Source organism: Magnolia sinica, chromosome 14 (assembly GCF_029962835.1).
Source record: "Magnolia sinica isolate HGM2019 chromosome 14, MsV1, whole genome shotgun sequence".
NCBI classification, from domain to species: Eukaryota; Viridiplantae; Streptophyta; class Magnoliopsida; order Magnoliales; family Magnoliaceae; genus Magnolia; species Magnolia sinica.
Genome location: NC_080586.1, coordinates 488,921 through 506,037, shown reverse-complemented (window position 1 = coordinate 506,037; position 17,117 = coordinate 488,921). Strand labels below are relative to the sequence as shown.

The 17,117-nt window shown below is 37.7% G+C and overlaps 1 protein-coding gene across 1 annotated transcript; it reads right to left on the bottom strand.

Moving 5' to 3' along the window:
• Positions 1-5,352: 5,352 nt before the first annotated feature.
• Positions 5,353-15,856, bottom strand: LOC131225402 (uncharacterized). The gene is made up of 9 exons (XM_058220929.1): positions 15,699-15,856; positions 15,454-15,582; positions 10,918-10,983; positions 10,756-10,822; positions 10,521-10,621; positions 8,342-8,386; positions 7,902-8,237; positions 7,693-7,795; positions 5,353-5,875 (listed from the first exon to the last, which is right to left on the bottom strand). Exons 1-9 carry the CDS (start codon positions 15,714-15,716, stop codon positions 5,793-5,795), a joined length of 948 nt encoding a protein of 315 aa, XP_058076912.1. The 5' UTR covers positions 15,717-15,856; the 3' UTR covers positions 5,353-5,792.
• Positions 15,857-17,117: the final 1,261 nt, after the last annotated feature.

The following is a 17,117-nucleotide window of genomic DNA, read 5'->3' as shown; positions in this document are numbered from 1 at the left end:
TCTCTTAACAACATAATATGCCTTTGACAACCAATATGATTTTCAGATCTTATTAGTAAAAGTGTAATGATTATAAATTCTCTTACACATTTCCTAACAACATATGCCTTTAACAGCCAATATGATTTTGGAATCTTATTAGTAAAAGTGTAATGATTACAAATTCTCTTACATGTCTCCTTACAACGTATGCTTTTGATAGCCAATATGATTTTCAGATCTTATTAGTAAAAGTGTAATGATTACAAATTCTCTCACGTGTCTCATAATAACATCTTCCTTTGACAGCCAATATCTATGTTGTTTTTTTTCTTTTGGGCAGTAGTCTCCCTACAAAATCTGCCTTTGATAAATTTATAATGATAGCTTTGGATTCAAGATTTTAATGATAATGTCGTGAAAGATTATAATGGCTACAGATTCATTTATCAATCTCTTAAAAACATTTTCATTAGACCCACAATTCTTATGTGTTGATTTAGCAGGGGTAAAATTATAATGATGACACTTTTCTTGTTACAATACCACCATAGTAATTAGTAATCCAAACAGGCCCTAAGTACCTTTCAAACAGCTGCAATCGTCACCAAAATTGAGCTGGGATTGTTGCATCAACGGTCTGAATCACAAAACATGACCTCAAAGTCAACTTCCATGGTCCAAGCACATCTAAGAAGAATAGCGAATTTGCAGATCGTTCACATTAATCAATAAGGTCAAAACTCTGTGACGATAAAATCGGAAAAGAAGATCAGCTCTTCACACCTGTTTTCCAATTTAGAACTTGAAATTGAAATTGCAACCACTATTTACACCCACCATCGCCATCGTTGAATTACACACACCCAAAAATTTCTATCTATCTTTGGAAGAGAAATCTTTGATACTCTTTAGAGGCACTGAGAACAAATTGCCCATTTGATTACCTAATTAGGTACCTGAATGTGAGGTCTTATTTAGACGAATCATAAACGATTTTTTTACATTATTAGCCAATTGAATGCCAGACATTTGAGTGGATGCTTGAAATGGAAAAATATCCATCTTTCATTAACTACGAATCGCTTCATCTGATTACTCTTTTTTTTTCCTTCTTTTTTCTTTTTTTTGTCTTTTCTTTTCAAGTTTCAGTCAAACAGGTATTTAATTAGAGTGTCTGAAATTGAAAGTTGAACTCCCAAGCATTGTAAATGGAAGAAGAGAAGCAAATTCAAAACAGAATAAACTATCCAAGGCCTGAATTAAATTCATAAACAGAAATATACTTTTATTCCTCTCCTCTCGTGTATACCTAAAAAGAAAAAAGAAAAAGAAATACAAGAAGAAGAAAGAAAGAAAGACGTGGAAAGAAAGAAGGGGAGAAATATGTACAGTTGGAGAGATGGGGGAAGGAAGGAGATAGCCCTTAAAACAAGGATTTTTGTGAGTGAAAACATCCGTAACTGGGCGACCTGTTCATCAACGGATAAAACCTTGTGCGAGCGTTTCCAAACCTCAGCCTCAACCAAACGAACCTCCTTAATTTGCGTGCAACCCGCAACTTGACCCACACCACACGCTTCATACGGATGAGTGATAGCTTCATCCTCTCTAAGATGCTTCTTTTCCTACAGAACTGGTAACTACGAAGGAAGAGCTGCCTCTTCTCTATGTACGAGTTTTCGTTATACGCCATTTCCAGTGCCCCCATCTGCTGCATATGCATATATATATACGAGAGAGAGGTTGTTTACAGAGAGAGAGAGAGAGAGAGAGAGGAGTTATATATATAAATAACTAAGTAAGGATGAGGCGACGACTGAGAAGTTAGAAAGGAAGGAAGAGGTGTGTTAATTCCAAAGGAAGGTTAGCAAAGGGGGATATTGAATTCGCCGTTTGCTTTACACGAGATCGCCGCCTCAGTCGCGACGCCTTTCTTCCTTCACACGTGGGTGGTTGGATGGCCTTTCATGTGTATCTTATGAGTTTTCCCTGCCTACATATATGGACCCGGATTGCCTACCGTATAAAACATTACCCATTTCCGTATGGAGTTGACGTGGCAAAGTTATGTGGCTCCATCGTGATGTATATGTTATATCCACACCGGCCATCATTTTTGGAGATCATTTTAAAGATTAGTCCCCAAATAGACATATCCAAAACTCAAGTAGGTGGACCACTTCGGGGGGACAATGACGCCCGCCGTTGAAACCTTCCTAATGTTGAACCTGCTCGTAAAATTACAGACTTTGGAAAACACAAATATCAAATTGATCTATAACTTCTGTAGTCTTTGGGGAGTTTTCAACTATAGCTATTCAATCCCCATTATTTTCTATGGTGTGGTCTACTTAACCTTTGGATACGTCTCAATTTTTTAGTCCATATACTATTCTAAAATTACCCTAAAATGATTTGAAAAAAAAAAAATGAGTAAAGGGTGCGGATACAACGCATACATGGTTGGGCTGCAAAGCTTTGCCTCTATGTTGTCTTACACGCTATGGAATCCGAGCCTATAGGATGAGAAATAAACCTCAGGTGAGCCAAAAAAAGTGGGCCCACTTACCAAAATCCAATCATTTTTGTCATTTGTATCCAATCCCCATTAACCAAACAATCCTTTGTGCCCATGTGCATCCATTTGCCACTAATTATAACCGTCTACCACCAACCAAACAACCCAACCCTTAAATAAGTTACATGTTTATTAAGTTTAACAAGACCGCCGTCTTTTTGTGTATTTATTTCTTTATTTTTCTCCCATACATGCAAACCCTCCTCATAAATGGGCAGGCCTCATTTTCGGGCCATGCCTTGCTCCAGGTTGATCCAACTGGCTTATGGACCGGATATGACAGCAACTGAATCTCCACTTATTATTATTTATTTATTTATTTTTCTTCTTTATATCTTTTGTAACCTTTCTTATTTGGCATTCTTTCTACTCAGCTTCGTCATGTAAGGGAATAGTGGCCAAATAATGGTCAAAAGGCATGAGTAATCTGCGACTCCACTCCCTTCCTTCAGTTTATACGAAACAGGTGTTGGTACTTGAATTTCACGTCTCATAAATAAAGCTTGACCAGCTGCATATCATGACCGCCGCCACAACCCCCACCCAAACTGCTCTTCTTTTCCTGCTAACATGTAGACTTTAAAGAGTCTTAACCAAAGGTTTGATAGTGCTTCGTTCATAAGTCTTCAGCAAAGGTTTGATAGTGCTTCGTTCAAAGGCATATGCATTCATGAATCATCACCTCTACACGGCACGCCATTTGCCTCTGTAACCCCAGGTTCTCCGGGCCCACCATGATGTGATGTCTATGTTACATCCACTCCACTCCACACATCGGTTGCCCCAGCGCATGTTACGATGTCATCTCAAAACAATTAGCCAGATTCAAAACTCAAGTAGGCCACATGTGGGGATTACTGAAATCTTATTAGGGGCCACATAAATCTTTTATGACTGATATTTGTGATTTCCCTTCATCCTGATGGGAACCACCTTCTGAACAGGTTGGATGGCATATGAACACCTTAGCAGTGCCTAAGAACGCTTCAATGGTAGCCATTTCCATCCCAGACTTTACCCCACCCATGGTGTGGCCCACTTGAGTTTTGGATCCGGCTAACATGGACAGTAACACAGACAATCATGGTGAGCCCCACAGATATGGGGAATATAAGAAAGTCGTGTCCCTGTACACATGGCTCAAACTAAACCCACCAACTTACGGACCCCACTTCACTGGGACAATTAACCGAAAATTACACTTTACCAATGTTCAACGTTTAATGCAGGGTTAAAATGAAAAGTTAGTCAACAGCTTGGAATCAACAAGCAAACGTCCATTGATCAGAAGTTAGGATCGTCTCGTCAATCTGATTTTGGAATTTATGGCCTACACTCGTTCCTTAATTTGAGTTAAAGGCATGCCACATGTACAAGAGTACATGCATAAGAAAAAATCACACTCCCTTGTAGATTCAGAGGCAGATGAGACTAAAAGCCAAAAGTATGGTTCTCCGCCTGCCAAGTTGGAAAATCACACTCCAAAAAACCAATAATCATAACAGTACTCTGGCAGAGCAGGGCTGATCATGCCCGTGCACTTGTCTACCTTAGGGCGCACATATTCCAATCCAGACTGTCCAACATGTCACATTTTTGGAAAGCTAGGTGCCCTTCCCAAAACAATTTTTTAAAAGCCTAGACTGAATAGATGTAGAGATGGAGTTCACTGTCTGTTCCTAACAGACAACTTCCCTGTTTGGCACCTGATCTGTTCATGTGGAGCCCATGGTTGGTTTATCCACTCCATTAATCTGGATGGCCCCTATCATGGATGAACCATGCCCAAAAAATCTCTTTATTTCAACTCTTAACATTTCCATTGTTGGCATCTAAATACATGGTTAAGAAGAAATGCAATAACAGCCAGATTCAGTGGATAAAAACAAAAGATGATCTTCAAATCTGGGAGAATTTTTTGGGCGTTGTTCATCCATGATGGGAGACAACAGATAAATGGCTTGGATAAACCAATTATGGGGCCCCACACGCACAAAAGTATCAAACAGAGAAGTTCCCAGTTGGCAGGAAACAATGGATGTGTGTCGTACTGCTGGGAGCAGGATAAACATTACTCTTAATAAGGTAGCTTCTCTGTTCTTTCTTAATAAGCTCATCTGTTTCTTAGAAGAATTCCACACATGTCAATTGTCTAGTCAAAGTCATACCACTCATAAGGTGAGCCCCACAGAATATAGACCACAAGAAAAAGGACGAGCAGTGGTCCATATTCAACGTACACAATGGGTTCACCAGTGAACACTCCAGATCTTACATCCATTCATCTACTGCTTTGACAGGGATAGGGAGACTTTTGGGACTAGCAGATGCGTATCTATAAGTAGGCATTCCTCACTATGCCAAACTTTGGCTGCAGCTAGAATGCATGGCATATTCACTTTAACATTCAAGTAACAGATATAATAGTTAGCTGAAATTATCAAATCGTCGGCTTGATTGGAGGGAGAGCATAAGAAATTAAACTGACCGGATGACTTAATCCCAATCATTTGATATTAATCTGTAGAATTTTGGACTATGACCACTTCTCTTTCAAACTTGATATTTGGACCATAGACTAGTTTTCTCTCCATTTTTATCCATTTCGTGGTGACTAACCAATGGTTAGGAGCAGCCAATCAGTGTGATTAATGGCGACTCATCCACAACAGGCTTAAATTTTGGAGGATCTGGATTGAGTGCATCTCCACATGAGTATGCATGTGGATTGTTGTACATGCATGGCATTGTAGAGATGAAGATTGTGGTGAAATCACAGGGTATATAGGAGATAGGGAAGCATAGAGGAACCTGATAAATATACCAATGCTATACACAGTATCTATACTGAAACAGCCTTAACAGCCAGTTCTGTAAGTTATGATTGAAATTATAATAGAGTTGTTTCTTGGAATCTAAGGACCACAAAAATTAGTTTACAGAGTTACATGAATCTGTATCAGATTTAAGCAATGCTGATAACTTCAGTTTTATTGTTAGAGGTATTTTGAAAAATAAAAATACAGTAAATGTTAGAAATAGAGATAAAAACAGTTCATATGCGAACAGGAGAGGAACAAAAAGCTTGGAGTCTTGCCTATGTATAGATAGCTCAAAGTCACTGTATATGTTGTATTTATCAGCCAGCTATCATGCCATCCCTCTTTGCCCATATGATTCTCAATAGGCAGGGGCAGGCAGAAGTTTGGCTCACTCAATAAAACCAAGTCTATTATTTAAATGAAAACTTCCATACCTCTCGGACATTCGATGAACCATCTGCAACTTCGGCAATCAAAACAGATGCCATAACACCTGCAGAAAAGAAAAAGAAAAGCAGGCCCGATAATGAATTCCTAGACAAAAGAAAATTGCGGCAGAGAAATGAAAAGGTAACAGCAAATAATCAAGTTAGATGTGTAGAGAAGGTTTTGAAAAAGACTTTCCATACTCCCCCACCACCGCACCAACCCCCCCAAAACACACACACACACACACACACAAAAACACACTTTATTCCTTGTTCCCAAAAAAAAAAGTACAATTTATTCCTTATTTCCAATATGTATTTCTATAGCACATTCATTACAGAATTGTACATGCAACCCTGTTCCTTCTTTTTCAAATGCCATGGCAAACGACGAACCTCATCCTCAATATCGCTGAAAGAAAGACCAATCTACTCAAGAATGGCGCATTAATGTTTAAGTGATATGAACTTACGCCTAATAGATAAATCATCATCATCATATTGTCCAATTGTTTGTGGTCAGAAAAGCATGCTAGGCTTCCTACAGCCCTGTACTCAGTTCATGTACAAGCCTTGATATCCCTCCTTACACCTCAAATCAAGTCCCTTCAGTTCTTTCCCTCAATCCACTTTTCGAGACCTTAACCCAAATCAAAGATCCCCACCTTATTGAGACCATCTCAAACTTCTGAACAATATGATCAAACTGTCTCCATCTACATTTCAGCATTTTATCTTCTATTAAAGCTGCTCTTACAGAGCTATGGAGTCCTCCCTATTGGTTTTATCCTTCCTAGCCTTCCCACACATTCATCTCAACATCCTCATATCTGCATTCTGCAATTGCTATCCCCTGCCTGTGTTGCCTCCTAATTCCCAACACTATGCCCCATAAAGCAGTGCCAGTCAAATAATTAACTTGTAAAATTTTCCATTCAGTGTCATTGGCATGTGACAGATACAAAGCACTTCAAAGCAAAGTTTAGAAAACACAATAGTAACCACTGTAATGGAACAGTCACTTTACATAGTTTCTCATGGGAAAAAGACTATTAAATAATTGTCATTATCTGGACAATAACAACCATTTATAACAGAATAAACTGTCATTATTTACACAAGCCAATTTTAAAAATAACCCGGCATTAAGTTATGGATTATAGAAAATGGCGTTATTTTCCTGTGGGCAAGGATGCTTCCATGTCTCCCATTTTCCAGTTTGATAACAGCTGTTACCATTATATAACAAGAGCATCAGCTGTTATGGGTCATAGCACCATTTTTAGCGCCTTGATCCAGGGGCACAACTCCACTTCCATCTGCCCAGCTTTAATCCTATTGGAAATATCTCCATTAGTCTCTCTATCCTACTGAATTATGGAGCCATCCTAACATAAAAATAATAATAATAACTAAAGACTCGCCATTATTACTATTCCTGCTAAAAAAGTTGCAATTTATTACAGAGAGATCTACGTCACAGCTAACTGTGTGCACATGCATATCTACCAACACATGTTCATGTCTTATGTCTACACTTATCATGGATGTTCATAATTTGTATCTTTATGTACAACACATTCATGGTTACATATCACAAACATTGACAAGAACATGCAAGAATAGCAATTTTGCGTGTATGCCTGTTACTATATTCACCGTGGATGTGCTTAAATATTTACACAAGCAAGTATGAACTTACAGGTTTACACAAGCATACACCTGCAAGTGGAAGCATGAATGGGTGAACTAAGGAATGCATGTTCACATGTCCAGAGGTGTGCCTTCAAATGCATAGTCATAGAAGGCCTACAAGCAAATTCGATTGGAATACAAATTCCTTTACCCACTTTAACAAGGTTATATAGCAAACCCAACTTACCATCTTCTTCTACTACAGATCGAAACTGTCTTGTCCCCCCTCCTACTCCAAAATAATGCTTCTTTGCTGCCAAATAAACAACTCCATGGGGCCGATACAGACACTGTAAATAGAATATAAACAATTTTAGAGTTAAATGCACGAATCATGGCGACAAGAAGACAAGGTAATAATCAACATAATCCCTGATGGAGAGCTACCTAACTGACCTTCTTCATGAGTCCATAAAGACTCTGCAGAGAGGAAAGTGAATAAACAGTTTCTGCCATTAAAATGATGTCATAGCCATCACAAGGATCATGCTTTGAACTTGAATCTGGAGCCTTTTGGCACTCATTGTCACATTTGGGAGAAAGCAGATGGTGAACTTCACTCCAGTCACCAGCAAAGAAACGAATATCTGCTGACATGATCACGTCTGACCCATTCTTAAGAAGAGACTGCTGCAAGAGTGGCTCTTTTGAGAGGTTTGCTTTTACATTAGGTATTGTAAGACATCGTAGGACCTCAGCATTGAAGTCCTGGAAATGAATCACAGCTGCACCCTGATAAAAGAAAATATAGAAGATACCTTAGGCAAAACTTAGAGAACAAGCAAAATTAAACAAATTTCATAGCTATGGCAGTCAACATAGATAATATCTCTCACCTCAAGGCATGTAAAGATCCCGGGAAATCCATGACCACATCCAAGCTGAAAGCCATTAACAGGAAATAGCAAGTCAATATCAGTAGCAGCACTGTAAAATGGCTAGCAGATGGTAGGCATCTGCTTCAATTTCTAATTAGGTCTGTTGAAAATCAAGAATAGGAGCTATAATTGGGATATCACAAAAGTAAGTTCTCTATCAGGGGTACTAGAAAGATATTATGAGTGACATCATTTACAAGATGCGTCTTTTTTTTTTTCTTTTGAAAGGTATTTACAAGATACATCACACTGAAGGTTTTTCCTGAATCCCTTCACCAATGGTACCATGGCATAAGAGTCAGTATTCAAAACCCACAAATTGAATCTCTAAAGCACCAAGGACCACTGGCCTAGAGAAGCCACTAGGACATGGAAGTGCTTTAGCTGTGTAACTTGGATCGCGAGTTTGAACCATGCCTCAAAGCAGGAGATGAACCTCAGTAGAAGGTTTTGCAACCAAGCTATATCCTGGGTTTTCAGGTCTTCTTCTGTCCCCCGGAGACACAGCCTGTAAGTGAAATAAAGGGAATCTGTGTATCTCTTAATATTTCTTTTAGATAAATTCCTAGGGAAGCAAACTATTTTGCTGACCACCTAGCTGAGGGTAGACAGGCGATCTTCAAGAATGGGGGATGAGCATCCACTATCTTAATTGATAGTTGTATATTTTGCTTCTTTTAATAACATCTCTTATTGTCAAAAGAAAAAGGTAACTGATGCAGGACAATTAAACCACTTGCTCTAAAAGCTCGAACTGATAGAGCATGGTGAATTAATCCCTTCATCTCATAGCCCAGGCCCCACATCTCATGGTTTAGGACCTCGACCGAACCCTCCTCGTGGGCCCCAAATCACATGGGTACCACCTCACATGAGCCACACGCCTCACACAGGCCACCCACCCCAAGTGTGCCCTTGCATCCCACAGGGGATGATTAATGCAGGGGCATTTTCACACTGGGCTCAAGTAGGGTTGCTTGTGAGATGTATGGGCACACTCAAGGCGGGCCCCACCCGTGTGACGCGGGTGGCTCGTGTGAGGCAGTACCCATGTGATTTGAGGCCCAACAGGGGGGTTCGGCCGAGGTCCTAACCCATAAGATGTAAAGCCTAGGCTATGAAATAAAGGGATTGATTCGCCATGCTCTAACAGTTCGAGCTTTTAAAACAAGTGGTTAATTGTCCTGCGTCAGTAACGCCATGCTCTACAAAGAAAGTAGCCACTTTCTACAATTTAGGTTATCAACTTTTTCAAAAGTCATTGCCTACTGTTGAATGATTCCTTTCAGATATAAGTTTTCCTATTTGTAGGATATTGAGACAAACACAGAGACAACTGTAAGAACCTAGATAAAATGTTGTAATATAGATACTGGCATAGGCCTTGAGAAGTATGGGCTGAGAAGATCTTTCCAAAAAGTATGGGATGAGAAGAAATGGTCAAAATAATTTTTTTCAATATATCTAAATGGTTTGTCCCCATGAAGCATGATGGTTCTCATGTAAGCAGGTATAATAGAAAAGTTTTTTATGCTTAGCAGCACTTTTGAGGGGCAAAGAGTCTCAATGGGATGGGCACAAAAGCATGAATTACAATCATCAGTTTCCATGTATTTTAAGCATATTGCTGTAATATGATCATCACTTTCCATGTATTTAGGCACATAGCTACCATGATGATATACAATTAACATGGAATAATCTCAGGATTTTTATTTTTATTTTTAAATAAGACTCTTTTATCAATTTTACAGTGAATCTTTTAACATTTTTTCAATATTCCATTGTGTGTGATAAGAATATAATAAAATTGTCAGCGTTTTGAATTAATGAACCTAATAGTACTGGATTTGGTTAAAACATGTCCATAAGTCTTATAGTATCCAAAACTAGTTATCTGCTTCCATTCATGACTGACACAATATGCTGAGCAAATAAAAGTATTTTAGTATCTTGGGTGTGTCCTACAATGATTTATGAGGCTCATGGGAAATGTTCGAAAACCTGCTCAACAGCAAATGGTGCATATTGTGAGCTATACAATTTGACAAGAAACCATATTCAATTCAGATTTTGGCACATTAGAAGGTCATATGTCATGAGAGAGTATGTAATCACCTGAGCATAAGCAACGCACCTCTAATACTCGCTTTCCAGTGAGAGATAAGTGCCCATCTCGAACCTCCGAAATAAGGGTCTTAACCAGATCAAGTGAACCTTCCCATAGCTTCAGACCCCCTAATCAAACAAGCAGCAATTTTATTTACAGATGCATTCACATCCCCACACACTGATAACAGAACAATAGAAAAGGCGAAGAAAGGAATGGAAGGCTTCAATTATCTATAAATGAAAAAACATTGCTTATGCACCTTCATATTTTCCAGGGACCAAATCAGAGTTGGATACACCAAAAACATCGGAAGTACTCACTTGACCCTAAAGAAACATAGCATTAGTTTCAAGTTTCAGTCATTCAATCTAATCAAGCAAACTCTCATGATTTTTTTTTTTCCTTGTTGTCAGGTGATTACCTTATGCAAAGTTAGACCTCCCTCCAAATTGATAGACTCCAAGGTAGATTTTGCAGACAACAAAGCCTATACGTTTACCAATGTCACATGCAGAACTATATAGAGATTCATAAGAAAATACAACATTTCTAGATTACCATCACTAGAATGCTAGATGAAAGAGACTTGATACCCACAAACTCCATTGAGGTCAAAACCAATATAAACATAATCACACTACATTTCATTTTTATCATGGACGGAACAAAAACCTAATGCCTTGCCGTTTAGCAATGGTTGCTAGTCGCTCTTTTATTTTATTTATTTTATTTTTTGTAGTATTTTGATCATTAATACAGCATGTTAAAAAGAAAAAGAAGAAATACAAAGGTAAAGGATGTACTTCTAAATCTAATTGAACAAGAACCAGCAAGAAATGTAGTAGTCAAAGACCCCCAGCACACCTCCCCTGCAGCACCTGAAACGCCTAGGAACATGCCCAGAGATTCTAGTCCCAAAATTTCAATTTACACAATAAATATTAATATTTATTTTTTTATAGATATAAAATGATTTTTTAAAATAATCAAAGTCAATAACATTCAATTCCTCTTTAGCCCAAAACCTCATATACCCAATTTTCCCCAAATTCCCCAATTCTAAATACTAAATTTTCCAATTTGCCAAATCCTAAACTTAAATATCCCATTTTCCCCAAATCTTCCAAATTCACAAATCCAAAACCACAATTTTGCCAAAATCATTGGAATTTTCAAACCTTAGAATACAATTTTTCGAAATCCCCAAATCATCTAAGCTAAACTTTCCGAATCCCCCAAAATCCTCAATTCATCTTAAATCTCTTGTATGACACCAACAAAAGCTCAAATTCCTTTCAAGAAGCCCAATGTGATGACCTTTTAGAGCATGTTTGTTTTTTCAATTTCATGTGTAAAGCAAAATGAATGAGCCATCATTATTATTTTAAGTTGTTTGTTTAAACAAGAATTACAACACATAAATCAAGAGTCAAATGCACTTATAATAGGAGACAGGTAAGGAAATCTGTGATCGTTGCAATTTAAAATTAAAAATTCACCTTTTCTACAATGATGCCTGGGCAAAATAAATAAGGGTAGCAATGTCATCCAATCTATCCCAAATCGGTTACGTTTCGGCCGTAACGGCCGATACGTAATAGTAACGGCATCAACCGTTACGCGATTCGGCCCCAAAATAGGGCACCTCTGTTTTTTGGGTTCATAATGGCCGATACGGCCCATAATGGCCGTTACGGTACCGTAACAAACGTTACGGTCCATAACCCTAAAGAAAAATTGAAAAAAAAAAAAAAAAGGTTTTAAAAAAAAACATACCTTTTCTTTTCTTTTCTTCTTCTTCTCCTTCTTCTTCTTCTTCCTCTTCCTCTTCTTTCCCTCTCTCCCGTTTTTTTCTTTTGAAATCGAAAGCGGATTGACTGGTGTACCACACACTAGTATAGCTGTTGTAGGTACGTGTCATGCTAAGACGAGCGCTGAAACTCCTCGAGCTCCGAGTTGTACGAACGGTTCAAAGGAGATCAAAGTTACATGGGCTCCACAGTGATGTATTTATTATATCTATACCGTTCATCTATTTTTAAATATCATTTTAGAGCATTAGCCAAAAAATGAATCGTATCCAAAGAGCCTCTGGACCACACCAAAAATAGCAGCGGAGATGATGATTTTCACCGTTAAAAAATTCGTAGGCCCACCGTAACGTTTATTTTCCATCCAATCTGTTCAAAAGGTCAAAAAGACCTTAATGAAGAGGAAAAACAAATTTCATATTGATCCAAAAGTTTTGTGATCCCAAAAAGGGTTTCAATGGTAGACGTTCGATCCCCCACTGCTTTTTGCAATGCGGTCCACTTGATAATTAGATCTGTATTAATTTTTCGTGTCAAGCCTTAAGACGAGCTCGTCAAATGAATGGACAGTTTAGATATAACACATACCTCATGATCAGACCCACAGGACTTGCTTGCGTCAAATGAATGGACTGCGTACGAGTTACGTAGCACGTCGCACAATTTAATAAAATGTACATATGCCACATGGGCCCCACCATGATGAATGTATTTTATCCATGCCATCTATCCATTTTGCCACATCATTTTAGGTTATGATTCAAAAAATTAGTAAGATCTAAATCTCAGATGGACCACAGCATAGGAAACAGTGGTTATAGAATGCTCACCATTAAAAATTTCTTAGGGTCCACTGTAATGTTTGTTTTCCATCTAACCAATTAATAGCGTCACACTGACGTGGATGAAGGGAAAACACACGTGTCGGCTTGATCTAAAACTTTTGTAGCCCCAATAAATTTTTAATGATAGTCGTTTAATTATTGTTGTTTCTTATGGTGCAGTCCACCTGAGCTTTAGATCTGCCTCATTTTTGGGCCCATGCCCTAAAATTATTTAGCAAAATGGATGGACAGTGTGGATATAACACATTCATCACAAGTGGGGTCCAAAAAACTTTGACACTCGTGTGCTACACTTCACAATCCGAGTCCTACCAAATTCGGGCCCTTAAAAAATTGTACATGAGACATGTATTACCTTAAAATTTACCAATTAAATTATGGATTGTAATTGCTAACTCAAAATGCCAAAATCAAATTGTTTGAATAATTTTAATTGTTAATTTGTGGACGCTTATTTTTAAAAATAGGGCCTTTGATTTATTTTTTTCATGATTCACTATCCAATAAATGTCCACCAATTCACAAGTGGGATAATGCTAATAAATTGCATGAATTTGAGGCTGATTTGGGGCATGGATTGGCCCTCCAAGTCAGCCCCAAGTTAGCAACGTGATCTACCTGAATTTAATTTCATTTTTAAAAGAACTATTAGGAGAAATGATATCAAATTGTTAAGTATATAAATTAGATATTTAGAAAATTAAATATATGAATTTTGTAGTCAAATTCAGGTTATGTAGTTCATAAATTCATCAGACAGTCCGATACAACTTCTCACCAAACAGTAGACTGTTACACCACCATAAACATGTTCCAATTTATAAATGAATGCATATTTGGAATGCTTAGAATACTTTGGATTTAATCCATATTTTTTCATTTTTTTTGGCAAAAAAAAAAAATTTGCGCCGTTACGGACCGTTACGCCCTGTATCACCATTACGCCCCCGTATTCGTATCGGTTTCGGAGGGCACCGTTACGCCAACCGATACCGATACGGGACACCTTGATGTCATCATATCAATCAAAGGCAGGCGAGCACGCGCCCGCACACACACACAAACACAAACACACTCCGATTCCTCCAAAATTGCCAGCTCATCTTAGATCTCTTGTACAACACCAACAAAAGCTCAAATTGCTTTCAAAAAGTCCAATTTGATGACCTTAACACACTTTTCAATTTCATGTATAATGCAAAATAAATGAGCCATCATTATCATTTCAAGTTGTTTGTTTAAACAAGAATTATGGTACATAAATCGAGAGTCAAATGCACCTATAATAGGACCCGATTAAAAGAAATTATAATCATTACAATTTCACTTCTTTTAAGGGTATTACAATTTTACATTAAAAAACCACATTTTTTACAATGATGCCCGCATAAAACAAACAAGTGTAGTAACATCATTATACCAGTCAAATGCAGCTAATGTATCTATAGAAGTAACGACAATTGTAATCATTACCCATTTCCAGCCATTTACTATTGTAATTTGAAAAACAAACACGCCCTAAGAAGAAAGAAATCAAGAAGAAAAGAAAATATGAAAATGTGTTGAAATTTAGAGGAAGAATATCTCAAGTTTTGATCTCAAAAGAAATAAGAGCCTTATCTTATTTATTTGCACCCTTATTGGGAGGTAAAACATCAACAACAACTTAAAATTTAAAAACAAAAACAAAAAAAAAAAAAAAAAAACACGCACATACACCCACATTAGGGTCCCTCACGGAAAAATTCAGGGCACCACAGGTGCACGCTCAAGTCTAGATGGGAGCAATGGGTCCAAACCGCCTATGCAGGCATCAAGGTTACCTTTGACCACACTGCCAACAAGAGTAATGACCACATCTAGCGAAATCCTGCAGTGGGTGATTCATCACAAATTTCAAGTGTATACTACGGCGTTGTTTGGATGCCAATAAAATCCTCTTCTTTTTTTTCCTTTTTTCTTTTTTACTTTTTTTGAAAGGTGAGAAACACACACACTACCACCCCACACATGCATAGGTTCTCAACCCTTAACCTCAAAGATGAGACACACAGTAAAATCCTTTATTCAACATCACATTCCACATTGAATCAAGAACAACAAATACATATTGATATGAATTAAGGAATTTTGAACTGCAGGCGACTAATCGCAAGTTACGAATTTATAACATCCATAGTACGGTCTACATCACCTTTTTTTTTCCTAATTGAGCATGGAAAAATAAAATAAAATCAATTCCAAACAAATTTAAATGGAAGAGCAAACGAAATTGATAAGCAGGGAAGAGAATTTTTATACCTCTGAGAAGAGAACTTCGACGCAAGGAGGGGGCGGCGGACGAGGCTTTTCAGAAGATCCGAAAAAACCAAACCCTAACTGGTTCTGATGCGATAGAGAAAAGAAAGGAAATTTTTCCTGCTCTAAATTCTTTTCAAATCCGAGGATGTAAGAAAACGAAAGATATTTTCAGTATAAGAAGGGGAAGTGAAAGAAATGGTAGAAAGAGGAAGAAATATGAGGGAGTAGGATTGAAAGGGGGTAACCTTGGGGTTTTCTGCCATGCCTGCTAATTTCTTCTCCTGCTGTGGAGTTGTAAGCTGCTAACAGCAGGGCTCGTTAGGATGCCTGCAAGCAACAACCGGACTAAATCCTCATCAACACCCTGTTTTACCTAGCTCAAGCTCTGTGGACCCACTATGTTGTGTGTAGAACATCCACTCCGTCCATCAGGTGTGACCCTCTATTCTAGATCCTGGCACCACAAATCAGCAGGATCCACAATTCAGGTGGAACACAACAAAGTGAATGATTGGGATGGTATATCAACGGCCGTATATTTCATCAAAACCGTCCATTAGATGTGACTCACCAAGATCTAAGGAACATACAAAAATCAGCCTGATATAATGGGTCGTTTGATTAGAGGCATAAGTAATCTGATTAAAGGCACAAAGCGTTTACATGCAGTCTTGCTTAAATTTAAGTTGTAATTTGATTACATTAATAATGCTACGTATGTATAACTAGAAATCAGTTTAGAGCCTATAATTAAGCATTTATCCACAACAAAAACTGAGTGATAAATACTTTTAAAATAATCACACTGTATATAAAGTTTTTATATAAGATAAATTGGTGGAAGAAGCCCAGTTTAATAAAGTCCGTGGCCGATTTTACAATAAATAAATTATTTGGCGGGCCACAAAAGTGGGCCCCCCTAATTCAAGCATGCCACTAGGGTTTAATAGCTCAATGTATGAGGAGTTTCACCCCTAAAAATAGTAATTGAGAGAGAGAGGCGTGTCTTCTTCTTCTTTTCTTCTTCATCTTTCTTCTTTTGTTTTGGGTTCTCACAGTTGCTGGAAGATGATCCATAACCCTAGCTGTTTTGAAACTTTTCAAAAAATATATTCATTGCTTGAAATCCCTTTACCTATAATTTGAAACATAACTTTTTTCATGTTTTATATTAAAGGTAAAAGTTGTAATCAGATTACAAACTACAATTTGATTACAGGAAAATATACACATTCAAACATTTCCTATAATCTAATTACGTGTAAATTGATTCCGATTTAAAGAACTTTACAGGCATCCAAGTGACCCCTATAACTCATGCTAGTGTATAGCCCATTAAGTTTGGTATCAGGTCATCTTTTCTACATCTGATGAACACAAGGGAATATTTGGATGCTTATGATCGGAATACATTCGAATCCAAATCACGTATTAAATGAAATCAATGTATATTGAAATCCTTAATTGTGTTCGGAGCAGATGGGTCAGATTATAATCTACGTCTGGACAAATATTGATCTCTCAATTTTCTCCGTGTACTTTCGTTGTTGGTTGACATGATACTCAGGAGAGAACATCTTCCTATTTACAGGGAAAAACAGGATTTGGTAGTTGAATTTGTAAAACTCCAAGAGTTTGGAGTTGAATTTATAAAACTTCAGCTG

Excerpts from the sequence above, each read along its gene's own strand:
- LOC131225402 (XM_058220929.1), bottom strand. Across the intron at positions 10,823-10,917 it reads GAGGTCTAACTTTGCATAAG|GGTCAAGTGAGTACTTCCGA; the intron begins GTAATCACCTGA and ends ATGTTTCTTTAG. Across the intron at positions 8,238-8,341 it reads GGATCTTTACATGCCTTGAG|GGTGCAGCTGTGATTCATTT; the intron begins GTGAGAGATATT and ends TTCTTTTATCAG.